This window comes from Nycticebus coucang, chromosome 2 (assembly GCF_027406575.1).
Source record: "Nycticebus coucang isolate mNycCou1 chromosome 2, mNycCou1.pri, whole genome shotgun sequence".
In the NCBI taxonomy this organism is placed as follows: Eukaryota; Metazoa; Chordata; class Mammalia; order Primates; family Lorisidae; genus Nycticebus; species Nycticebus coucang.
In genome coordinates, this window is record NC_069781.1 from 104,066,076 (window position 1) to 104,092,204 (window position 26,129).

General features: G+C 47.5%; 1 protein-coding gene and 1 long non-coding RNA gene across 5 annotated transcripts; one reads left to right on the forward strand and one right to left on the reverse strand.

The window, feature by feature from the left end:
- Positions 1-132: 132 nt before the first annotated feature.
- LOC128576013 (uncharacterized) lies at positions 133-8,684 on the reverse strand. 3 transcript variants are annotated; one of them, XR_008377222.1, is made up of 4 exons: positions 8,226-8,684; positions 7,912-8,047; positions 1,737-6,008; positions 133-424 (listed from the first exon to the last, which is right to left on the reverse strand). It is a non-coding gene; the product is annotated as an uncharacterized LOC128576013 (long non-coding RNA). The 3 variants fall into 3 exon arrangements; XR_008377221.1 differs by having other exon boundaries at positions 1,433-6,008; XR_008377220.1 differs by lacking the exon at positions 133-424 and having other exon boundaries at positions 554-6,008; positions 8,226-8,679.
- Positions 8,685-8,979: 295 nt separating this feature from the next.
- Positions 8,980-25,518, forward strand: CARD19 (caspase recruitment domain family member 19). Of its 2 annotated transcripts, XM_053577891.1 has the most exons (6): positions 8,980-9,140; positions 20,068-20,210; positions 22,742-22,895; positions 24,237-24,296; positions 24,529-24,600; positions 25,226-25,518. In XM_053577891.1, exons 1-6 carry the CDS (start codon positions 9,134-9,136, stop codon positions 25,339-25,341), a joined length of 552 nt encoding a protein of 183 aa, XP_053433866.1. In that variant the 5' UTR covers positions 8,980-9,133; the 3' UTR covers positions 25,342-25,518. The 2 variants fall into 2 exon arrangements, with proteins under 2 accessions (XP_053433866.1, XP_053433872.1); XM_053577897.1 differs by lacking the exon at positions 24,237-24,296 and having other exon boundaries at positions 9,006-9,140.
- The last annotated feature ends 611 nt before the right edge of the window (positions 25,519-26,129 follow it).

Genomic DNA, 26,129 nt, shown 5'->3' on the forward strand with positions numbered 1-26,129 from the left:
GCATCCATTGTCTGGACAGGTGCAAGGGAAGGGTGTGTGATAAAACAAATGAATTATTTCTAATACTGAAAAATACACAGTAAAAATCACTGCCCAAACTTTTGACCTCTGTATAACAAAATGTCAGACATAGCGGCATTTAACTGTAATTGTTTATTATCACCTCTCAGTGCCTTGGGCTTGCTGGAGCTCAGCTGGTAGTTCTCACTCAGAGTCACCCATGGTGTTTGCGGTCAGCTGATAGCTAGCACCATGTTCATATTGAGGACTGGGTCACTCACAGGTCTGGGGTTGCTGCTGACTGTCAGCAGAGACCTCATGGTTTCTAAGATAAGAATCACAATGTGAGTAGCAGGTGGAGGCCATTAGCCTTTCAGATCCTTGGAAGTCATGCTCTGTCTGTTCATCAGGAGTCAAGGCTGCCCTGTAATGGAAGGGAGGAGAGTTGGACTCCACTGCTAGGTAAGAGGAGTACTGAAGAATTGGCAGATATGCTTTAAAACCATCACAGTCACTTTTAACCCAATTTTTGTCAAAGCAATTTTATAAAAGGTAACCCTGTCTCTTACCCTCCCAGCCTCACTGCCAGAGGGAGAGCTTTGTGCAGCAGACCTATGTGTACATACACATGCTGATGCAGGTGTGGTTTTAGACATTTGCACCTGCTACTGTGCCTGTTGTTTACTTCCATTAAGATGAGCTCAGAGAGCAGGGTGCAGTGGCACACTCCTGTATCCCAGAAACGTAGGAGGTTGAGGCAAGAGGAACAGTTGAAGCCAGGAGTTCAAGACCAGCCTGGGCAACACAGCAAGACCCCATCTTTAAAAACATTTTGTTAAAAGTTAGTCCTAGCTACTCAAAAGGCTAAGGTAGGAGAATCACTTGTGCCCAGGAGTTCAAGGTTGCTGTGAGCTATGATTATGCCTTTGGACTCTGGACTGGGAAATATGATGAGACCCTGCCTCTAAAAAAATTTTTTTAATTTAAATTTAATGATTTTATTTTATTTTTTGAGACAGAGACTTATTTTGTCACCCTCGGTAGAGTGCCATAGCATCATAGCTCACAGCAACCTCAAACTCTTGGGCTCAAGAGATTCTCTTGCCTCAGCCTCCCAAGTAGCTTGGCCTACAGACACCCACCACAGTGCCTGGCTATTTTTAGAGACGGGGTCTCACTCTTGCTCTGGCTGGTCTAGAACCTTTGAGCTCAGGCAATCCACCTGCCTCAGCCTCCCAGAGTGCTAGGATTACAGGCGTGAGCCACCACACCTGGCTGAAAAAAAATTTTTTTAATGAAATTTCAAAATACGATGATCTCAGAGCTCATTCTGTAGTTCCACACCCCATTTCTCTCACCTCTGAGCCCCAAGTTTGGCTTGGGCCAGGTACAAATATACCTCTAGCCTCCCATAATTTGGGATGTGACCTACCTCTGGTCATTGAGAAAAGTCACTGGAGTTTGTGCTTTGACCTTCCCCTGCTTTCTGCCTGGAGGCCTAGCAACTGTGTTGGGACTCTGAGGAGAAAGAGCTGGCAGTCAGGAGGGAGAAGGCCTCACCTGCGCTACCCCTTGCCTGCTGAAGCCACATTGCCACGTGTTCATATCACATAGACTGAATGCTTTCATGGTAGACTACAGATACAGATGACAGATGCGCCATAATTTATGTGATAAATCCCCACCTGAGGGACACTTAGGTGTTTTCACATTTTGGCTGTCACCTTTGTACATACCATGGTACTAGGATGCGATTTCCTTTGGATAGACTCCTGGAGAGGGATTGTGAGGCCAGAGGATATGCTGGGTGGTTTTCATGTCATGCTCTGGGGCATCTCGGGGTCCCTAAGGGTGCACAGGGGGACAGAGGCAAGAAAACACAGACCCAGGCCTCACCAGGAGATACAGCTTTCATCTGTTGGGGTTTATCAAAGCTCTCCCCAGCTATGATGGGAGTGGACAGTGGTGGCCCCAGCAATGTGCCCTGAGGGTCCTGCAGGCTCAGATGCAGGCCAGGCCAGGGCCAGGGCCAGGCAGCAGCACACATGCCCATGGCCCACCCTACTGCTGCCTGGGGATACAGGCAGATGCTGATTTGCATCATGGGGTTCAGAGACCACTCAGCTCCTTTTGGGACTTCAGCTCAGGCCAAGGATCAGCAAAGATGACAAAAGGCTCTGGCTTCTCTTGTTCTAAGTTTTAGCCCCCACCAAGCCTTCTCCATCCCATTAATCCTCATTGGGGTGAGGTAGGAGCCAGGCAGGCTGTAGACCCACTGCCATGCAGGGCAGGCCAGGCATCAGAACTAAGGTGGGAGGCAAGAAGCCTGCCTATGAAGGTTTAGGGGGACAGGAGTTTTGTTCCCAGTAGCTAACAGTTACAGAAATGGGTATCCAGGTGGCTATGGAAAGGCCACAGTGAGCAGAGGGGTTGGAGGAGGAATTACATGGGGCCTGGCCGCAAAGCAGAGCCACTGCCCATTGCAGCACACTAGACACCCCTCCCCCTGCAAGCCCGCATCACGGCCAGAGGGTCTTACTCCATGGGAAATGCCATGGAGTGGAAAGTCATGTCCTTCCACAGGCATTGTCAGAACTGTGGGGCTCTGCTCCAGGGGAAAAGAGGGAAAGGAGAGTTGGCCCCAAATCCCTCCCTCACATACCTGTGAGGCCTAGTACCCACTACTAGTACAGCCAGGTAACAACCTACCATTATGATTTTCCTGGACACAGCCAGCTCACTCCCATCCAAAGCCTTAGCACATGTTGTTCCATTTTTTTTTTTTTTTTTTTTTTGTAGAGACAGAGTCTCACTTATCACCCTTGGTAGAGTGCCGTGGCATCACACAGCTCACAGCAACCTCCAACTCCTGGGCTTAGGTGATTCTCTTGCCTCAGCCTCCCAAGTAGCTGGGACTACAGGTGCCCACCACAATGCCTGGCTATTTTTTTGCTGCAATTTGGCCAGGGCCAGGTTTGAACCAGCCACCCTTGGTATATGGGGCCAGTGCCCTACTCACTGAGCCACAGGTGCTGCCCATGTTGTTCCATCTTAGCACACACTTCTTCCTCTGCCTAGAACATCACACCCACACTTACCTTCTCTGCTGAAAAAAAAAATTTTATTATTGTGTCCATCAAGATTAGTGAGGCTATTCTACTAAAACAATCCCCAGGAGCCTAAACCACCAAGTTTATTTCCTAGTTTCACTGTCTCCAGCCAGGATCTGCAGAGCCTCTGCTCAGTGGAGTTGCCAGGACCCCAGCTGGTAGAGCAACCCTGATTCCAGTATGTCTTATGGCGGAGAAGAAGATGCTGGAGGGGCTTGCATTGCAACACAGTACTCTGGCCTGGAGGGGACACACATCACTTCGGTTCATAAGGCATTGACCAGGCTAAGCATGTGACTCTATCCAGCCACAAAGTCACCAGCAGAGGCACTCTTTAGCTTGGGTAAAAGCAGAGGGGAACTACGTAGCTGTATGCAGCAACTGGGCTACCATGTCATCCTTATCATTGCCTCAAGTCCTCTAATGACTGGTTCGGTTGTCTTTCAAATACCGTATTGGTGAGACCCATGGTTTTCAGTTGATAGGAAGCTAAGTTAACAAAGAAACATGCGTCAGCCTCAAATGCTGGAATGTTGCCATTCTAATAACTAGAAGTGGCTGTAAAATTATAAGGCTAAACATTAACAGATGTCATCACTCAGTAGAATATCCTCCAGTTGGGGAACAGCGGTTGGGGAAAAAATTGTGTCTCATGAGTTGATTCCTCAACAGTTTCGTTACCTCGTGTTTCATTTTTTCTGTTGCTCTACAGTGAATCACCCCAAAACTTAGTGGCTTCAAACAACAGCAGCCAGCATGATACTCTTTCTCCTGGTTCTGTGTGTTTGCTGGCTGGTTCATTTTTGTGGTTCTCACATGTGATTACTGTTAAACAGAGGCCGCAGCTGGCTCTCCCCGAGGCTGTACCTCCCAGGGCATCCTTACTCATGTGCCAGGCAGGGGATACTAGATGTTGTCTGAGATCTCAGCTGAGGCTCTCCATTGAAACACCATGTGGTATTGCTTTCTATCATGGTGGCTGGGTTTCAAGAGTCAGCATTCCAAAGAATAGGTGGGAGCTGTTAGTTCTTTAAAGCTTGGGCTGACATTCTGTTGGTCATGCAGAAAGAGCTTAGATACAGATGACCTCAGACTTCTTAAACTTGGCATGGCCAGAGAAGACCTCTTGGGTCTTCCTCTCTCCACTCTTCCAGGCCCAAACCTCATGGCTCTTCACTTACTCTTTGGCCCCACAGCCAGGTCCTTTGGCTCATCCTCAAATTTCAGACAGGATCCACCCCTTCTCCCACCTCCACAACTGCCACTCTGGGTCAAGCTTCCTTTTGCCTAGACCAGGGATCCTCAAACTTTTTAAACAGGGGGCCAGTTCACTGTCCCTCAGACCGTTGGAGGGCCAGAATATAGTTTTAAAAAGAAAACTATGAACAAATTCCTATGCACATTGCACATATCTTATTTTGAATTAAAAAAAGCAAAATGGGAACAAATACAATATTTAAAATAAAGAACAACTATAGTTAAATCAACAAACTTACCAGTATTTCAGTGGAACTATGGGCCTGCTTTTGGCTAATGAGATAGTCAATGTCTAGTTTCATATTTGTCACTGCTAGTCATAACAAGTGATGCAAGTGTGCATCAGTTAGTCCCAAGACTGAGAGGAGTTGTGGAGAGACAGAGAGGAGAGGAGTCGGAGAGTGCAGCACACATTCCATACATGCGTACTGTAGCAGGACAGGCAGCGGTGGCAAAAACACCCGGAGGGCCGGATCAATGTCTTCGGTGGGCCGCATGTGGCCCGCGGGCCGTAGTTTGAGGACCCCTGGCCTAGACTGTTAAGAAAGCCTCCACATGGTCTCCCTGTCTCCAGTCAGGGACCTCCAGACTCCACCACCTCATAGCTACCAGGTATTTCTTTTTTTTAATTTTGGTAAAATATATGTAACATAAAATTTGCTGTTTTAATCATTTTAAGTGTGCAGTTCACTGACATTAAGTACCTTCACATTCTTGTGCCACCATCACCCATCACCACCATCCATCTCCAGCACATTTTCATCTTCCTAACTGAAACTCTGTCCCCATTAAACACTAACTTCCCTATTTCCCCTCCCCACAGCTCCTGGCAGCCACTGTTCTGTCTGTATGAATTTGACTACTTCAGGTATAATGAGATCATACAGTATTTGTTCTTTTGTGTCTGGATTATTTCACTTAGCATAATGTCTTCAAGGTTCATCCATGTTGTAACATGTATCTGAATTTCCCTCCTTTTGAAGACTGAATAATATTCCATTGTATGGACCGACCACATTTGTATATCCATTCATCTGGGGATGGACACTTGAGTTGTTTCCACCTCTCGGCTATTGTGAATAATGCTGTTATGAACATGGATGTACAGATATCTCTTCTCACTTCTTTTGTGTATACAGAGGTTGTTAAAAAGATATAAATCAAAACATCACCACACCCTTCCTCCAGCTCACAATCCTCAAACTGTGGGCTTCCAGCTGCCTGGTCTGCATGACCCAATGTGAGGTGCCTAGTCACCTCTTGACCCCTCCCTATTATTGGTTCCTTTACTCTACTCCAGCCACACTGGCTGCCCTCAAGCACAGAAAGGTCATTTTTGCCTTGGGGCTCCTGAATGAGATGTTTCCTCTAGAATACTCTAGAATTGCCATGTAACTGATTTTCCCAAAACATGGAAGCTCAAAAACAATTATCATTTAATATCTCTCACAGTTTTGGTGGGTCAGGAATTTGGGCTCCACAGGGTGATTCTGGTTCAGGGTCTTTTGTGACACTGCAGTCAGGTGTCCACCAGGGCTGCAGTCTTAGCTGAAGACCTGACTGGGGCTTAGGATCCATTTCCAATGCGATTCACTCACAGAAAGTTGGTGTTGACTGTTGGCCGGGGGCTGCAGTTTCTCCCTATGTGGCGAAAAGTGCAGGGCTGCTTGAGTATCCTTATAACCTGGCAGCTGGTTAATTCCAGAATAAGCTGTCCAAAATCACAAAGCTGAAGCCACAATGACTTCTGTGACCCAGCTTCAGAAGTCACCATCACCTTTGCACACTTCACTGGTCACAGAGACCAGCCTGATTCTTCAAAGAAGGAGACTACACAAGAGCATAATCTAGGATGTGAGGATTGCTGGAGCCATCTCGGAGGCTGGTGGCCTCACAAGTCATCCTTTGTCTCTTAGTTTGCTTCCCTCTCCTTTATCAGCATTGACATGCAGATGTGTGTGTGTGTGTGTCCCCTCCAGTAACATGAAGGCTTCATCAGGGCATGGCTTCCTCTGCCTTCCTTGTGATCTAGCTCTGGGTTGGACCACATGTTTAGGAGACATTTGTTGAATGAATTAATGAGTAAATGAGTGGGTCACTGGTAGTCCCTGGCCAATGTGAGAATTTGGGAGGACAATGTCCTTGCTCCTCCTCAATGTTCAGGTCCTCATTATCCCCTGGGTCCCCTTTGCACAGTAACAGTCAGCCCCAGTCCTGCCACTCTCCCATACCAAGAAGTTAAACCCTTCTATGCTGAGGTCTCTTCCTCTATTTCAAGAGTCCAGAATAAACTCTGTTTTTTGTTTTGTTTTGTTTTGTTTTTAACCACTGTAACTACTTTCTAACTCTGGTTTCTCTTTGACAATGTCCAAGAACAAGGCTTCCAGTCACTCTCCAGGGATGGGGGACAACCTCGGTTCACACCCTTGAAGTTTGGACATCCACCTTCTGGGTGCACAGTTACATTTGGGCTTCAGGCAGAAGCTGGCCAGGAGGGAATATTCCTGTACTATCCCTGGGTGAGGGGATCCTCTAGGACCCGCTCTTTGACTCCAGGGATGCCCACACCTGCTTGCAGCTCCTGGAGTGGGCATCTGGGTTCACTGACCCAGGAGCTATTCTACCCTATACCATAGCCTTTCATTCCTGTAGGCCTAGAGGGCACATTCCAAGGGACCTAGGTGTGTTCACAGGGGGTTGAGTGCTTAGAGTGAATCCTTCACAAACCCTGGTATTGCCCATCAGGACCCCATCTGTCACATGGGTAGGTGCAGTCCTGGGGGTGCAGGAGTGGATGGAAGAGGCTGAGGTTAGGGCTCACTTGAGGTGGGCAGAGCCTGGAGCCCTCACTGTCGCCACTGTGTCCCCCCTTCCACATAGTCACTGTCCTTAGGGCTCTGACATACCTCTTCGGGAGTGAAATGAACCCAGGGAGGTGAGTGCTAGTGAAGGATGCAGAATAATTGCGATCAGGCTGTGTCCTAGTGGTGGACAAAAGGCCCTCTGTGGAGGACCCTATTGGGTATGTGCAGGGGCTCCCAGCCTGGAGCCAGCCTGACCATGTCCAGTTGCATACACAGATGAAAGACCAGGAGGGACCCACAATCCAGCACACACACACTACACTCCCACCCTGGGGTCAGCCTTGTCCATATTGTCCCTGGGTCTGGGGCCACTATGGCTGGGAGAAGCTGCCTGCATGCTCTGAGCCTGTCCCACTTCATGGGGAGCCTGAGCAGGGACTCGCCTCCAGTGTTTGGGGACTGGATCAGCAGTTACACCATAACTAGGCCCAAGGGTTTTGGGGTTTCCAGGTGACAACCACACCTGTTCTCTACATGCCCAGATGCCCCAACTCATGATAGAAGATCATAGCACAGGGACAACTGAGACACAGAGATGGAGGGAGCACGTACTGTCTGAGAAGTGCACACTGAGATTGGGTCCCCATTCTGGATCAGGTTTAGCATCTCAAGTTAGAACAAGCTAATGGGGGAACCGCAGACACACGCAGAGAAGGAAATAGGTAAAACCAAAAACTCACCCGCCATTGCTGGCCATGACGGTTCCACTTTCCCTCCCTTCCACAGGTCTCCATTTCCTGGATGGGTCCAGCTGCATTCTTATCACGTGAGCCTGGGGATTTCTTGTGATGGGCGCCAGAGCTGAAAAGGCCAGGCCTGTGACTGAGGAAAAGCAGAAGGGAAGATGGAGGGTTTGCCTGAAGCCACCCATTTTAATGTCCGGGAAACTGAGCCTCAGGCTGGTTGAATGACCTTCCTATTTAGAGACACACTACCAGGCTAGTATTCTTTTTTGCAGATGGGGTGGTGGCCCCTGAGAAGGGGTATGACCTACCCAGGTCACATAGTTGAGTCCAACTTCTCCCCTGAATTAGCAGAGAGTCATTGTCTGCTAGTGGAGCCTTTGGCTGAGCCCTGTGGGTTACTGGACGCCGACCAGTCTTTTGCCCCAGGCCTCACCTTTTATTCCCCACGGCCAGACCTCCCGCTTGACACTGAGTTAGTTACGTCCCTTCTCAGAGTCTCGGTTTCCTTATCCCTGAGGCGAGGCGCTGTGGCCTGGGATTGGATGGCGCACTGAGCCAGCAGCCGTCCGGCCGCTGGGATCCCGGCTCAGCCACCAGGCGCCCAGCGGCCAGAGAGGCGTGGCCAAAGGCGGGAGGGGAGCGGCGGGGAGGTGGGCGTGAGCCTGAGAAGCTGCTGTACTGGGGACCGAACTTAGGTGAGGAACGGGGCTCTTGCGAGAGTCAAGTTAAAATTCCTGCGGCGACGTAGCCTACGCCAGCAGGGCCGGGGCCCAGTGAGGGGCAGAACTCAGTGCTCCGTGAGACGTCTTATGGCCCGCAGGGACTGGGTAGCGCAGGAAGGGGCGGGGCTGGGGCTCGGCAACGCGACTGAGCATAGGAGAGTGAGGGGGCGGGTTTCGAGTGAGGGGCGGGCCTTAGAGCCCCGGAGGCGCCGTCCGACGCGGCCGGGGTGGGGCCGTGAGGAAGGAGGCCGGGCTCACGGGTTCTGGCAGCGCAGTAGAGGGCGCTAGAGGGGAGGGGCTCGCTGAGGGGCGTGGCTTAGAGCCCCGCGGCCGCTCCGAGAACGCCAGGGGGCGGGGCCTAGCGGGAAGGGGCGGGCCGAGCACTGCCAGCGGGCGGCGGTCACTGAAGCGGGTGGGCCAGGCGGCTGACCTAGGGGCGGACCGGCGGCTGGGCGGACAGCTGTAGACGGCAACGCGGCGCAGTGTCCACCGCCATGACAGGTGGGCACGGGGCTGGGGTGGGCAGCAGGGGTGCGGGAGCGCGTCTTGTCGCCAGGAGTCCGTGTGCCTCGAGTGTCGCCCACGGGCCGCGCCTCGTCTGGGCGGGCTGAGTGACCTTGGTCCGTCATTTGTCGGTGGTGATGCGGATGCAGCCACGCGAGGTGGTGGGTGTCTCTGGGGCTTCTGCACGTTGGGCGCCGGGGTAGTGCGGTGCACGGTGGGCGGGGGCCAGGTTCCGGGGCCCCAGGGGGGCGGAGGCTGCAGGGTGGCTCTGGCGCAAAGTTGCACGACCACGATCTGGACTCAGCAACTGGAAATCTGTGTGTTGGAAGGTGTCCCAGGGCTGGGAATTGGTTCTGAGAGATAGCAGAAATGACACCAGCCGATACTACTGTGATCACCGGACTACTGTGATTCTGGCAACACTTCAAACTCCCAGCCATCCCAGTGAGGATGTGGGACAGATGATGCGTTCCTGGGCCGTGTGTGGTACCCGTGGGACTCTGTGGAGCCTCCTGGGCTCCCTCGGGGGGCTTTGGACCCCAGCCATACACCTTGTCCCAGGACAAGCCTTGGCAAATCGTGGACAGTGACTGGACAAGACACCAGGCCAAATAAGATTTCCAGCTTATTGTGAACCACAAGGATGGCCCCAGCCCAGCCACTCCCACCAGGGCACCCCAGTAGGTTAGCATGTCCGTAGAAGTTCCCAGTCATCTCTCCCCAGTGCTCACCAAAGTCTTGGTCTGAGTCCTGCACACAAATGGGATCTCATAGGCTGGAACCTGGTGACTTCCAAGACACCAGGCCAGATAAAAACCTAGAGCAGAAGAGACCCCAGGTGCAACCTGCTTCCCTTTGTCATCCCTACAGAACTTTCTTTTTTTTTTTTTGCAGTTTTTGGCCAGGGCTGGGTTTGAACCCGCCACCTCCGGCATATGGGGCTAGCGCCCTACTCCATTGAGCCACAGGCGCTGCCCAATAATTTCCTTTTTTTTTTGTTGCAGTTTGGCCGGGGCTGGGTTTGAACCCGCCACCCTCCGCATATGGGGCCGGTGCCCTACACACTGAGCCACAGGCACTGCTCCCTACAGAACTTTCTTAATTTGACTGTGTTTTCTGAGCACCTCCTATGCACTGGTCCTGTGTTGGATGGTCAGAATGGCTCCCTGTCCGGAATGGTCAGATGAGGACATGTGGAATGTCATGTCTTTGTGTGAATGTGGAAACAGTCTTGAATTGGGCAAGTAATCCAGCCTACTCGGCTGGTCAGTGCCAGGACAAGAGTCCTGGCCCCAGTACCCTCGTCTGTTGCCCACCCAAACTGATTCTCCAGCTTATTTAGCAAGTTCATCAGACTGTGTAGGACACAGCTGAGAGCTGTATTGACTTCCAAGGAACCTGTGCCAGGGACTGAGTGTGGGCCGGGCCTAAGGCAATCTATCCGGCTTTCACTGTCCTCCTGCTCAAAGGAACCCTAGAGTTAAGAGACCACAGCCAGACAGGAGTCCTGAAGCCTCTTTATCAGGCCTCACCTTTTAGAGTGAATGGGAACAACTCACCTTTCTTCCTGAAGTCTGTACTCAGGGGGCCTCAAGACACCCCCCACAACCCTTTATTTTCAGTGTGGGGAACCAAAGCCCAAAGAGTGCAGCTCTGGGAGGGTAAGGTGGATGGCCCTGCAAGACTGCAGACATGTAGTCCTGGTCTCACTGCCCCTGTGCACAGAATGGGGGCCTGCCTTGTGCCAGCCCTTGCTTTGTGCACATGTGTTTGAGCCAGACCTATGGAACAATGAGGAGGCATTGGCACAGGACAATGCTTGACAAGTTATCTGCCTTGTGGTGTGCTAGGGAGTGAATGAGCTTGGCTCAGCCAGGCAGTGGGACAAGGGAACTTCTGGAACTGATTTTGGAGGGGAAGTCAATGCCAAAGTGTCTGAACCCCACTTGGTTGGGGACCATAGGAACTCAGGAAGACCTCTTAGGGGCAGGACAGCAAGCCTAGTATGAATTAACCATGTGGAAATCACAGGAACAGGTATTCTCAGCCTGGGGCAGGAGTCCCAGGCAGAATGATGCTATTGAGGGCTTCCAGCAAGGAAGGCTCAGGGACCTAGGGGACTGGGTGAGGGTGGGTAGGGCCATTTCCCACAGGGCTTTGGATGCCAGGCTGAGGGTTTCCATCTGGGCTGAGAAGGAAGAGGCTCAAGTTGGGATAACAGGGCAGGGGTCCATGGTCCTGGTGCCAGCTGGGCAAGAAGGGAGGGGATGTAGGGGGTTGCTAAAGGCTTGGTGGGTTTGTGCCAGAGTGATCCATCTTCTTTCATCCTGTAAAAACCATTTGGGGACTTGTTTATCAAGACCTGGCACCAAGGTGGTTTCCTTTCTTGTGCCTTTCGGTGCTTCTGAGTGCTGCCTATGTATGGTGTGTGGGCATAACTCATAAGCAACCACAGGAAGTACGGAGTCCCCAAGCTGCACAGCCCAGCTCCAGTGCCTGGACTTTGCTTCCCATGCCAAGTGACTCACAGCTCATGGTGACTCATGACTTGCCGTGACTCATGGCTCTGCTGCAGAGGAGGCCCCGCCTGGCTATGGGCTCACAAGGAGGCAGAAGGCTGCCACAGGATGCTGGACACTGACCACCTACAGCCCTTGCGCCTTGGACCTGCATCCATTCATTGCAGAATTCTTTAGTGAGCACCTACTGTGTGCCTGGCCCTATGCACATAGCACAGTACACACTGGGTAGGATAACCTTGGGCCCGTTCTTGTTCTGACAGGGAGCAGACCTATGTAGCTGGTCACAGTTTCTCACTGTTAATTGGAAGGGCAGAAAGTCTGGATGTCAGGAAGTGGCCCTCAGCACTGCTCTCCCTGAGACCTGACCTCAGATCTGTCACTTTATAATTGGCTTCAGTCTTGGGCAGGTTCCTTATCTCTTCACTGTGCCTTGGTTTCCATAACTGAAAATATGGAATGGGATGATGGTCATGTTTATATTGCAAAGCAATTGGAAAGATGAAGGTTATATGTAGGCATAGATTGCCAGGTACAAGGAATTGCTTCATGAACCTTGGCTAGTGTTCATCTTAGCTCTGTAATGAGGGAGGCTGCAGGTGCCAGAGCCAGAAAGCCAGGATGGGCCTGTCCATATAGTCTTGGCAGGTCACTTGGCAAGTGACCTTTGTGAGCTGTTGTGGGGCTTGGTGCAGGGGGAGACTCAGTTGGCCTTCCTATAACACTTTAGCAGCCTCCCTGTGCAGCCTGTGGAGAATGGCTTCAGGCAGATGTCAAGGTGGCTGATGGTGGGGACAGGCAACTATGAACCAGGACAACTCCCTCTGTTGTTTCTGGAAAGCAGGTATCTGTAGGGCAGTGGTTCTCAATCTTCCTAAAGCCATGATGTATTTTTATTGTTCTGCAATGTATTTTCATTGTTACAAAGGGGTTGCGACCCACAGGTTGAGAACCGCTGCTGTAGGGAAAGGACATATTTGTGGGGTAAGCCGGTGAATGCCAGCCCCTGCTCCCACACAGAGCCCCTGAAGGACATGGACAGATCTGCTTTTCACCATGGTCCCCAAGTTCTTGTTACAGGGCAGGTGTGCTGAGACAGGTTGGTCTCACCTGGGCCTTGGATGACAGAATCTGTGCAGGGGGCCCCACAGAGCACAGCTGCTTTCAAGAGTGGAAGAATTTAGAAGTTATAAGTCTGCATTGGGGTGAGGGGGGCAGAGAGGAGACCAGGCAGGGGGAAGTGGCAACTGGAAAGAGACATAAGGAAGAAAATCAGTCTATTCAAGGACAAAACCAGTGAGGGGGCCTCCCTTTTTCCAGAAGGATAACACTTTTTTGTAAGTTAACCTTATTGAAGTATAATTTACTCAGAACAAGTGCATTTGTTTTTAGTGAGCAGTATGGTTAAGTTTTGACAAAGATCTACACCCAACAACTACCAGCCCAGGCAAAATCAAGACAGAACATTCCTATCACTACAGACAGTTCCTTGGTGCCCCTTTCTCAGGTAATACCATCCCAACAAGGGGTTGATCTGCTTTTTGAAACCCCCACTTTTTCTTTAATGTTAAACAATGGAATTTCCAAGTAGAATTTATTTTTAATTAATAGACTTTATTTTTAGAGTAGTTTTAGTTTATAGAAAATTAAGCAGATAGTACACAGAGTCTCATATATCCCTCTCACCACAATGGTAATTTGTCATATGTAGTAATTGAGGAACCGATACTGATACATTGTTAACTGAAGTCTGTAGTTTACATTAGGGTCCACTCCTTGCGTTATATGTTCCGTGAGTTTTAACAAATGCTTAATGTCCTGAATCCACCATTATAGTGGTTCCACTGCTATGCTGGGCCAGGTGCAGTGGCTCATGCCTGTGATCCTAGCATTCTGGGAGGCCGAGATGGGTGGATTGTTAGCAGGAGATCAAGACCAGCCTGAACAAGAGTGAGACCCTGTCTCTACTAAAAATAGAAAAACTAGCTGGGGGTGGGATGGGTGCCTGTCCCAGCTACTGGGGAGTCTGAGGCAAGAGGATTGCTCAAGTCCAAGAGGTTGCTCTGAGCTATGACACCCCGGCCCGGCCCTCTACCCAGGGTGACAGAGTAAGACTCTGTCACAAACGATAAAAAAAAAAAAAAAAAATCCATCAGATCCATATTCATCTCTTCCTCTTCCTAACCCTTGGCAACCATTGATTTTTTTATTGTCTCCATGGTTTTGTCTTCTCTGAAATGCCATGTAATTGGAATCATACACTATGCAGCCTTTTCAGATTGACTTCTTCGTTTAGTAATATGCATTTAAGATTCCTCTACAAGAGCTGTCTGGAAAGCATTGAGCCATTGGTCCCAGTATTTTTCATAGTACATGGCTGGATACTTTCCGGACAACCCTCATATGTCTTTTCATGGCTTGATAAGCTCACTTCTTTTTAGTGATAAATAATATTTATTGTATGGATAAACCACAGTTTATTTATCCATTCACTTTTTTAATGATAAAATATATAGAATATAAAATTTAAAATTTTAACCATTTCGGTAGTAGTAAGTACCATAATGTTATATACCCATCACCACTATCCATTTCCGGAACTTTTTCATCATTCCAAACAGAAACTCTATCCTCATTAAACAATAACTCCCCTTTCCCCATCTGCCCCCAGTTCCTGGTAACCTCTGTTCTACTTACTGTCTCTATGAAGTTGACTAACAAAGTACCTTACATACATGAAATCATATAATATTTGTCCCTTTATGTGACTCATTGTATTTAACATAATGTTTTCATGGTTTATCATATGGTAATATCCATCTATCATTATTTCATTTTTATGGCTGAATAAAAATGGTAGTCCATTCATCTGTTGGTGAACACATGGGTTATTTCTGTCTTTTAGATTTTTTGAATAATGTTGCTATGAAAACTGGTGTGCAGCCAGGCATGGTGGCTCATGCTTGTAATCCTAGTACTCCAGGAGGCCGAGGTGGGCAGATTGCTTGAGCTCACAAGTTCAAGACCAGCCTGAGCAAGAATGAGACCCCACCTCTAAAAATAGCTGGGCATGTGGTCCCAACTACTCGGGAGGCTGATGCAAGAGGATCACTTGAGCCCAAGAGTTTGAGGTTGCTGTGAGCTGTGACACCATGGCACCCTATTGAGGGTGACAAAGTAAGACTCTGTCTAAAAAAAAAGAAAAAGAAAGAAAACTCGTATGCAAGTATCTATTTGAGTCCCTGCTTTTAATTGTTTAAGGTATATATGTAGAAGTAGAATTGCTGGATCACATGATAATTCTACATGAGTTTTTAAGAAACTGCTTTACTATTTTCCACAGTGGTTGTACCCTTTCATGTTTGACCAGCAATGCACAAGAGTTCGAATTTCTCTATATTTTCACTAACATATTATGTTAATATACATGTAACTACCAATGGGTATGAAATGATATCTCATTGTGGTTATGATTTGCATTCCCTTAATGTATAGTGATGTTAATTATCTTCTCATATGCTTATTGGCCAATTGCATATTTTCCTTGGAGAAATATCTATTCAACTTTTTTACCCATTTTTTAATTGAGTTTTTTGTTTTTTAGTGTTGAGTTGTAGACATTCTTTATATGATCTGGATACTAATCCCGTGTGAGGTGTATGCTTTGTAAATATTATCTCTCATTCTGTGAGTTGTTTTTCTGCTCTTTTTCTCACTTCTTTCACAAAAAAATAGCATTTAATTCTGGGCTCTCTTATTCTATACCATTTATATATCTGTCTTTATGTCACTGTTACACTATTTTGATTACTATAGTGTTTTAGTAAGTTTTGAAGTCGAGAACTTTGTTCTTTTAAAGAATTCTTTCTCTCTTTCTTGGCTATTCAAGTACCTTAAAATCCCATATTTTAGGATGGCATTTTTATTTCTGCAGTAAACACCACTGGAATTTTGATAGAGATTGTATTGAATCTATAGATCACTTAGGGTAATATTGCCATTGTAATAATCTTCAGTCTTCCAAATCATGTACATTGTATGTCTTTTTTTTTAAGGTCTTCCTTTAGTTCTTTTTCTTTTGTTTCCTTGATAAATATGTTCCTGAGTACTTTATTCTTTTCAATGTTATTGCAAATGGAATTATTTTGTTTTTTTTTTTTTTTTTTTTTTTTTTGGCCGGGGCTGGGCTTGAACCCGCCACCTCCGGCATATGGGACCGGCGCCCTACCCATTGAGCCACAGGCGCCGCCCCAAATGGAATTATTTTCTTAATTTTTTGGTTGTTCATTGTTAGTGTATAGAAATGAAACTGATTTTTGCGTGTTGATTTTTGTATCTTGCAACCTTGCTGCCTACATTTATTAGCTCAGTTTTCTAAAAAAGGCGTTAGGGTTGGGCGGTGCCTGTGGCTCAAAGGAGTAGGGCGCCAGCCCTGTATGCTGGAGGTGGCGGGTTCCAACCCGTTATATAGAAAACTCTTTAGGGTTTTCTATATAAAAGATCATGTCATCTGTGAACAGACATATTTTTACTTCTTCCTTTCCAAGTTGGATGACTTTTATTATGCTTTATTTTTCTTGCCTAATTGCTCTCACTGTAACTTCCAATACTATGTTGAATAGAAGTGACAAAAGCAAGCATCCTTGTCTTGTTCCTGACCTTAAAAGAAAAGCCTTCAGTCTTCTATCATTGAGTATAATATTGCCTGTGGGCTTTTCATACACAAATGTCCTTCAATATCTGTGGGGGATTGGTTCCAGGATGCCTCTCAGTTAACAAAATCTGAGGATGCTTAAGTCTCTTATATAAAATGGTAAGTATTTGCATATAACCCATGCACATCCTCCCATATATTTTAAATCATCTCTGTATTATTTATAATATCTAATACAGTGTAAATAGTTGTTATTCTGTATTTTTATTTGTGTTATTTTTATTATTGTATTAGGTTTTAAAGAAATATTTTTGATCTGTGGTTGGTTGAATCCATGGATATGGAATCCATGGATAGAGAGTGCTGACTGTATGGCTTGTCATGTTAAGGAAGTTTCCTTCTATCTTGGCTGCTATAACAGAAATAGGTCATTTATAATGAGCAGAAATTTATTGGTTTGTGATTCTGGAAGCTAAGAAGTCCAAGATGTAGAGGCCAGCATCTGGTAAGGGTCTTCTGGTATCATCTTTGTACAGAAAGCAGAGAAGCAAGAGGGGTTGAGAGGGAGAGAGAGAGGAAAAGAATGAACTCACAGTTGCAAGCCTTTTTATAATTGGCATTAATCCATTCAAGGTGGAGGCCTCATGACCTGAAGATCTCCCTATAACCCCACCTCCCAATACTGTTGCATTGGGGATTAAGTTTCCAACAGGTGCTTGTTGGGGGGACACATTCAAACCATAACACCTTTTATTTCTAATTAATTGAATGTTTATAACAAGAAAGGATGCTGAATTATATCAAATGCTTTTTCTGTATCAATTGAGAAGATCATACATTTTTTTCCTTCATTAATGTAGTATATTATTCTGAATGATTTTGCAAGTTGAGCCCTCTTTGCATTTCAAGAATAAATCAGTGTATAATCCTTTTAAGATGTTGCTAAATTTGGTTTGCTAGTATTTTGTTGAGGATTTTTGCATCTCCACTTGTAAGGAGTATTGGCATGTAGTTTTCTTTTCTTTTAGTATCTTCATCTGGTTTGGTATCAGGGTAAAGCTGACTGCGTGGAATTAGTTATGAAGTGTGTCCTCCTTTTCAGATTTTTTAGAAGAGTTTGAGAAGGATTGGTATTAGTTCTTCTTTACATGTTTGGTAGAATTTACCAGCAAAGTCATCTGTTCCCAGGCTTTCCTTTCTTGGAACATTTTTGATTGATGATTTAATATCCTTATAGTTATTGGTCCATTCAGATTTTCTATTTTTTCATACTTCAGTTTTATAGATTGCATATTTTTAGGAATTTTACTTTTATCTAGTTTAACCAGTTTGTGTACAAATGTCATAGTATTCTCTTATAATCCTTTTTATTTCTATAAATTTGATAGCTATGTCCTCACTTTCACTCCTGATTATTAGATTTCAGTCTTCTCTCTTTTTTTCCCTCCTCTGTCAGTCTAGCTAAATGTTTGTCAATTTTGTTGTTCTAATCAAAGAATTGACTTTTGGTTTTCTTTATTTTCTCTGTTGTTTGTTATTCTCTATTTCATTTATCTTCACTCTAGTTTTTATTATTTCCTTCCTGTTGTGAGGTTTAGATGTATTTTGCTCTTCACCTGCTCTGTTCTTTATTTTTTCTTTTTCTGATTCCTTAAGGTCTAATGTTAGGTTATTGATTTAAGATTGGTTTTTTTTTTTTTGCAATTTTTGGCTGGGGCCGGCGCCCTACTCCTTGAGCCACAGGTGCTGCTCTTGATTTAATTAATGTATGCATTTGCAGTTATAAATGTTCCTTTCAGCATTTCCTTTGTAGGATCCCTAAGGTTTTGGTGTATTGTGTACTTTTTTTTTTTTGTCTCAAGATATTTCCTAATTTTTCTTGTGATTGCTTTTTTGACCTATTCGTTGTTTAATTTCTACATATTTGTGAGTTTTTTAGTTTTCTTTCTATTATTGAATTCTAGCTTCATTCCATGTGATCTAAAAAGATTTTTGTATGATTTCAATTTGTAAAAAATATATTAAGACTTATTTTGTGGCCAAAGACTAGTTTTGTATCTAGACTTGTTCTGCTATCTATCCTGGAGAATGTATCATGTGCATTTGAGGAAAATGTATATTCTCTGTTGTTGGAGGGAGTATTCTGTACATATCTATTAGATATAATTGCTTTGTGATGTTGTTTAATTTCTCTATTTGCTTATTGACCTTTTGTCTTGCTGTTCTGTTTTTGAATGTGGTGTATTAAAGTCTCCAACTGTTATTATAGAGATACCAATTTCTCACTTCAAGTCTTTCTAGTGTTTGCTTCATGTATTTTGTGGCTCTCATATTTGGTGCCTAAATGTTTATAATTATTATATATTCTTCGTGAATTTATCCTTTTATTAATATGTAATGTACTTTTTAATCTCTTATAATAGGTTTTGACTAAAAGTCTATTTTGCCTGATATTAGTATAGCTACCTTAGCTTTCTTTTGCTTACTATTTTTTCATGAGACATCTTTTTACATTTTTCTACTTTCAACCATTTTATATTTTTAGATCTAAAGTGAGTCTTTGTAGACAACATCTAGTTGGATCATATTTTTAAAATCTATTCTGCCAATGTATGCCTTTTGATGACAGAGTTTAACCTATCTACATTTAAAGTAATTGCTGATAAGGAATGAATTATTACTGCCATTTGCTATTTATTTTCTGTATGTCTTGTAGCTTTTTTGGCCCTCATTTCTTCCATGACTGCTTTCTTTTGTGTATAGTGTTACTGTACACACTTACTGATTTTTTGTAGTAACACATTTAGATTTCCTTCTCATTTTTTGTTTATATTCTATAAATGTTTTTGTATGTTTACCACAAGTATAACACTTAACATCCTAAAGTTATAACAAACTAATTTGAATTGATACCAACTTAAGTTCACCCACATATAAGTACTATTTCTATCAAGTTCCACCATCACCCCCACTCCCACAGTGGGAAATAGGTTGAGCTGTCACAGGTATGTAAGGTGATACACTTGTTCAGTCCTCTTGTTCAGTTTTTATGGAGATCCTCTGCCCCTTTGCCTTCCCACCTTCACTCCCCTCTTCACCTTTGAAAGTCTGTCATTCTAAGGAACATTCTTAATAGGAAAGATGAACAAAAATGAACAGTATTGATTCTGAAAGAAAAGACAAAAGAAAAAGCATTTCCACATCCCCAGGAGGGCTTATTGATTTATTGTTGGTGGAAGCTTTTTAAGGCTTTGCGGACAGACTGCCCCATGGTGATGCCAGCGTGAGGCACCCTGAGCTCTGTGTCCTCCATTTGTACTGCTGTGAGGAGCTACAGAGCCCATGTTCAGGCCTTCTCTAAGCTGCCTGTACCTTCCTTGATTCCAGATGGCTCTGCAGGCAGCCCATGGAAAATGGATTCTTTAGACCCTCTGAGTTTATTTTTGGTGATAAGCTCTTAGGTAAAGAAAAGGAATCAGAAAGTGTGCCTCTTCCTGGCTAGTTTTCAGCACATCTTGGTGGGTTCCTGCCTTGCCCACCCACTTCCATCTTCTGTTGTGACAGTCAGGCTAGGGGCAGCTCTCAGCTGTGTGCAATGCCCACCATATGGGCTAAGATGTTCATGATCCTTAGGTGGACCCTCCTGGTAGATGTAGGGGCCTCCCATGGTCAGCATCAGCATGAGGCTACTGTATATGGTCCCCTTGGGCTGTACTGGCTCATGCTCCTGTTCAATCTGCTTCTGTTTTAGATCAGACCTACTGTGACCGCCTAGTGCTGGACACACCTTTCCTGACGGGCCAAGGGCGCCTGAGTGAGCAGCAGGTGGACAGGATCATCCTCCAGCTGAACCGCTACTACCCACAGATCCTCACCAACAAGGAGGCGGAAAAGGTGCTGAGGAGGTGAGGGAGGGTGTGAGATACTTCTCAGTTTCCCTTCCTTTCTGGTTTGGAAGAAGTTGGTGACTAGCCCTGGGTCATGCTCTCACAAGATGACAGGTGTGTCAGAATGGCTCGGAGATGACATACCTGGGTCTGGCCACTAGGGCTGCCGGAGCTTCAAACGATCTCTTTGAGGTGACCACAAATTGGCCCAGAACATCAACTCTCTGAGCCTTAGTTTCTTCATATGTCATTGATCCTGCTGTTCCTCCCAGAGTTGTTGGGGGGGGGGGGTGGGCTACAGAAAATGACATGTGACAATACCTAAAAACACACAACAGATAAGATGTGAGGGTGAGGGAGGACTGATAAAGGACAGTAAGGAAAGGGAGGGTTCAGGAGGGAGGGGAGAGGGAGAGATGGTTGAAGGGGGGGTGAGGGGAGAGGGCTGAGGAGGAAGAGGAGCAAAGCTCAGGCCTGCCTCACCCTGGTGCCACAGGGCTCTGCACTCTGCATCTTCCAAAGGTTCAAACTAGGCAAAAAGGTGCTTCCTTTCTCTCTACCTCCTATGTTGTGTGTGAGGCTGGGAGGCCCAGTCTGTCACAGGTAGGCAGGGGAGACACCAGGCAGGCAGGTGTTATCCCTATCTCAGAAGTGCTAAGGGGCCTGGTCCCACTCTGAGCCTCGGCTTCCCCATCTGTGGATTGGCAGTGAGAGTGCTGGGCTCTCAGGTTGGGTGAGGACTGGGTGACCTGAACCAGGTAAACAGCTGCCCAGGTGTCTTTCTCCCTGGATGGTCTCTGATTTCCTACTTCAGGACTATGAGTGGTCATGGTCATTTACCCATTTTATAGAGGAGGCCACTGAGGTCCAAAAGGTAGTCACTTAGGAAGGTGCTAAGGGCAGCTGCTATCCCTGTGTCACAAGGCCCTGGCCTCTCAGAGCCGCATGCTCTGCTGGACATGGTATTTAAGATGTAATTCCTGGGATGGACACAGTGGTTCATACCTGTAATGCCAGCACTCCAAGAGGCTGAGGCTGGAGGATCCTTTGAGTTAGGAGTTTGAGACCAGCCTGAGCAAGAGTGAAACCCTATCTCTACTAAAAATAGAAAAATTAGCTAGCATGGTGGCAGATGCCTATAGTCCCAGCTACTAAGAAGGCTAAAGCAGGAGGATCACTTGAGTCCAACAGTGTAAGGTTGCTGTGAGCTAGGCTGACACCACTGTACTTTAACCTGGCAACAGAGTAAGACTCTATCTCAAAAAAAAAAAAAAAAAAAAGAAAGAAAGAAAAGAAAAAAAAAGATACAATTCATGGGCTTTGTCCTGGGAGGTCTAATCTGGTCCAATCCCCCCAGTGCTGGGTGATCCTTGAGGGCCTCAGGTTTCTAGAATGCTGGATGAGAAACTTGGGCATACCCTGCTCACTCCAATCCACCCATACCTGTGGCTCTGGCTCCAGGTCCTGCCCCCCTGCCTCCCTACTAAGTGGTCCCGAGTGAGTCCTTTTTCCTCTTGGAGCCACAATTTTCTCACTTGGCAGAGGTGGGTGATAGGTATCAAGATACTACCTGTAAGGCTGTTCTGAGGGTTAGGACATCTGCTGGAATGGGTGAGGTTGGTCCATGACAGAACAAGAGTCAACATGGGCCATACTACTGGTTCAGATGCTTCGTGCACTATAAAGTAGTCCAATAATTCAAAAAGTTGTGAACTCAAATTCAGATGCTTCGTGCACTATAAAGTAGTCCAATAATTCAAAAAGTTGTGAACTCAAATTCATCTTTTTATTATAAGTAGAATATATGCTTGTTTTTTTAATTTTGAAAAGTTTCAGATGTTTATATAAGAAAAAGGGGAACTGTTCAATTCAACACATTCTGTTCCTCACAGGCACAGTGGCTTCTGCTGCCCATCTGTCTTTGCAGTTTCTGCAAAGCTTCTAGTTGAACTCCGGCTCCCTGTAGCAGTGTAGAATGGTATGCTGCCACCAGGTGGCAACACCGGGCCATAGCTTCCTGGTTGGGGTGGGGGTGGGGGGTTGATGCCAAGTACTGAATGTCCACTGATTTTAGAACAACACATTTCTCTGTAAAACACATCAAAAGAGCCAATTCTTTTCTCACCTTATTTTTAAAATGCTTGAATCACATTCCTGTAGACTTCAAAATAATAGTTTTCACATTATCACCTCAATTTCCAACAGCCTACCATGTGGATTATTTGTTCCCTTTTAACAAATGAAGAAACCAAGACTCACTCAGAGGGGTGAACCAACTTGTTGAGGTTACACAGCTCCCCAACTTGATTTCCTGCCTCCCACCCTACAGGGAGTGTGAGGATTAGCAGTGATACCCATGGGTGCACGAGTGTCAGGCACCGTGTGGGTGTGGGGCTGTGGTGTCACAGGCGCAGCCATCATTTGGTATCCTAACACCCAATGAGGAGACTGAGGCTGGGAGACCTGAACTTGAAGCCTCCGACCCACAGCCATCCCTCTCTGGCCTGATCTTCCCTCATACCCCCTTATACCCCCCAGTTCCGAAACCCCAAGGCATCCCTGCGCGTGCGGCTCTGTGACCTTCTGAGCCACCTGCAACAGAGTGGTGAGCGGAACTGCCAGGAGTTCTACCGAGCCTTGTACATCCATGCCCAGCCCCTGCACAGCCACCTGCCCAGCCGCCACACTCTGCGTAAGTCCCATATTCCCTGCCACCCATGCTCAGCACTGTCCAGGAAGGGTGCCCCGGCCTGCTGGCTATGGTGTGGACATCCTGTGTGCCCACTCAAGTCTACTGAGGCCCAGGCCTAGTATCTCTGCCTCCCTCCCTCCTTCCCACACCTCCTCAGAGACCACCTGTGGTCTCTCAAGGAGGGTGTTGCAAGCAGTGCAGACATCTCTCTTTCTCTCTCTCTCTGCCTCTTGCTGACTCTCTCTCATATCAATTTTTACACAGAAGGCAGCATCTCCTCCTGCCCTTCCCTTTCTAACCTCATTCCATAGGGATGAGATGTGGGTGGCTGTGTGGTGCTCCTAGGTGGTCCTGGCCTGGAGTTACCCTACCCCAGCATGTACCCAGGGCACATGCTGAGGCTGTGTCCACCTTTCCCTCCAGCTGATCTGCACACAGATGGGTGTTGGTGTAGGGCATCCTCAGGCCCAATGACTATCCAAAGCACATGCATTTCAGTTGAGTGAGTCCCTTTCCCTGGGCAGTGAGCTCTCAGGCCCCAGGAGGTGTGTGGATCCCAAGGGCACAGGGTCCTCTGAGCTGCTGGGACTGAGAAAGTGAGGTGCATGGCAGCTCTGATTTGGGCCTCTGCGCTTGGGACCCCAGGATTAGGAGCTACTGCCCCTTAGTACTCAGATAATAGGACAGAGGCCAGAAAGACAGAGTGGCTCACTCTAGGTTACTCACCTGGGACCCTGGATTGGGGTCCATGACCCCCAGGAGGACTCCCCAGGCTTCATGGGAGGAAGTATAGATGCTGGACAGGGGAGGGCTCCAGGGGAGAACCATCTCCCAGAGGGATAGCAGGTGGGATCAGCCCTCTCACCCCAGCCAAGGGTATTCCACAGGGATTTTCCAAAGGGGCCAAGCCACACCCCTGCTGGAGGCAGAGCACTTTCCATGGCTCCCAGGTACCCCCAGACCCATCTTGCAGGTCAGTAGACTGGAGAGGCCATGAGAGGCCTAGGAAGAAAGTCCTTGTCCAGCTGCACTGGCCAGAAAGCTGCCATCCTGACACCAGCCAGGCTCTTGAAAGGGGATGTTCATGCTGCATTTGGTGCCTTGTAGACACTGGGGAACAATGGCCCTCCCCACATCCATGGCCCTTGAAGTCACAGGAACTGGACCAAAGAAGAAGACTTGGACTGTGCAAGGTTCTCTGAGGATCACTGGCCTCACGGTGCCACAGCCTGGTCTAGCCCAGTCCTAGGAGCAGCACTGGCCTTGAGTTTCCTTCAGGTGCAACCACCTTGCTCTCTGGCTGGACCCATGACTAACCATGCTCCGTGATTTTATTTCCAGAGAACTCAGATTGTGCAGAGCTAGATTCAGGCAGCGAGCGCAACGAGCTGAGTGACAGGGGTAATGCCCCCCCACTACCCCTCTTCCTCTCTTTCTTCCCCAACCCAGCGCTCCATCTCTGCCTTGGGGCTTCTCTTTCCCAAATCGGGCTCCATTCCTGGCTTTTGTTGGTGACAGACCCCCTAAGGTGCTTGCTGGGGGGCTCTTCAGGCAGCATCCCAACCTGGCATCCCCATGCTGTGTAGATGTCAGTGGGCCCAGGAGGACCCTGTTCACACTCATTTCTTCCTAGGACCCATAAGCTTCCTGGCTGGCCTCAGCCTGGCCGTGGGATTGGCCCTTCTGCTCTACTGCTACCCTCCAGGTGGGTGTATGCCCACCATTTGCCACCACACCAAGGCCTCTAAGAGAGGGCCCCAGTGCTGCCCATATCAGAGGTCCCTTAGTCTCACCAAGCCTCAGTTTTCTCACTTGTACCTCCCTCTCAGAGCTCATGAGAAATGGGGTGTGTGGAGTTCCCCAACCCCCAGTGGACCCTGCTGCCCCTGGGAGTCAGACAATAACAACCCTTGGAGGAGAAAGGGGGCATCTAGGCATCTGTCACACCTGTCACCTTGAGCCATGTGGAGGCCATTGAGAGGTCACCTCCCCTAGAGCCTCAGGTCTTTCCACCCAGAGTGTCACAGGCCTGATAAATAGGGGGCCCTGCCCAGCCTGGCCTGCCCTGCCCCACCTTTTCCATCATATTTGAATTTGTCGCTAGGAATGCATGCTGAAGGGCCAAAGGGCCTAAGTCACTTAGGTGGGAGTTGGAAGCTTCAGAGTCTGCCCTAATTCTTGTCTTTTCAACTCAAACACCAAGACTATGAGAAGGGGGGAGTGAAGGTGCTATGCCCAACCTGCCCAGCTTCCCAGGGAGCAGAGGCTGGAAGGGCAGAGTTTAGCCTGGGGATCGTTCTCCATTTTTCTTCTCCTGCTGTGTCTTCCAGACCCCAAAGTGCTGCCGGGAGCCCGGCGTGTCCTTGGCTTCTCACCTGTCATTATTGACAGACATGTTAGCCGCTACCTGCTGGCCTTCTTGGCAGATGATCTTGGGGGACTCTGATAGACCCAGAACCCCCAGCTTTGCCTGCTGCTCAACCAAAGAGTCCCCCAGCTGGCCCACCAAGGGGGCCAGAGCTTCTTTTTCTAAATGCTTATTTTTCATTATTTATACTTTGTATAAGAAGCATGCCTTCACCTTATAAGGTGCTTAATAAAATTAAATGTTCAAGTTCTCTCAGCCTGTCTTGCTCTTTTATCTTAGGAGGCTTTTTGAGATGATTCTGACTATGGCTGCTTCAGCAAGTACTGAGCCAGGGGTGTTCCTGGTATCCTGAGTGCCACTGTTGGCACAGTCCAAGACAGGATGTCCTCCACCTGGCTCACCTGCCCCAGACAATGGCCTATACACTGTCCCCTCCTACTTTAGATGTCCCCCACACTGTCCACTCCCACCCCAGATGGCCCCACACTATCCCCTCCCATCTCAGACATGCCCCACACTATCCTCTTCCATCTCAGACATTCCCCACACTGTCCCTGCCTACCTCAGACGTCCCACACTGTCCCTCACCTCAGATGTCCCCACACTGTCCACTCCCACCTCAGATGTCCCCACACTGTCCCCTACAACCTCAGATGTCCTCCACACTGTCCCCTCCCATCTCAGACATGCCCCACACTATCCCCTTCTATCTCAGACATTCCCTACACTGTCCCTGCCTACCTCAGACGTCCCCCCACTATCCCCTCCCACCACAGATGTCCTACACTGTCCACTCCCACCTCAGATGTCCCTCACACTATCCACTTCCACCTCAGATGTCTTCATACTGTTCCCTCCCATCTCAA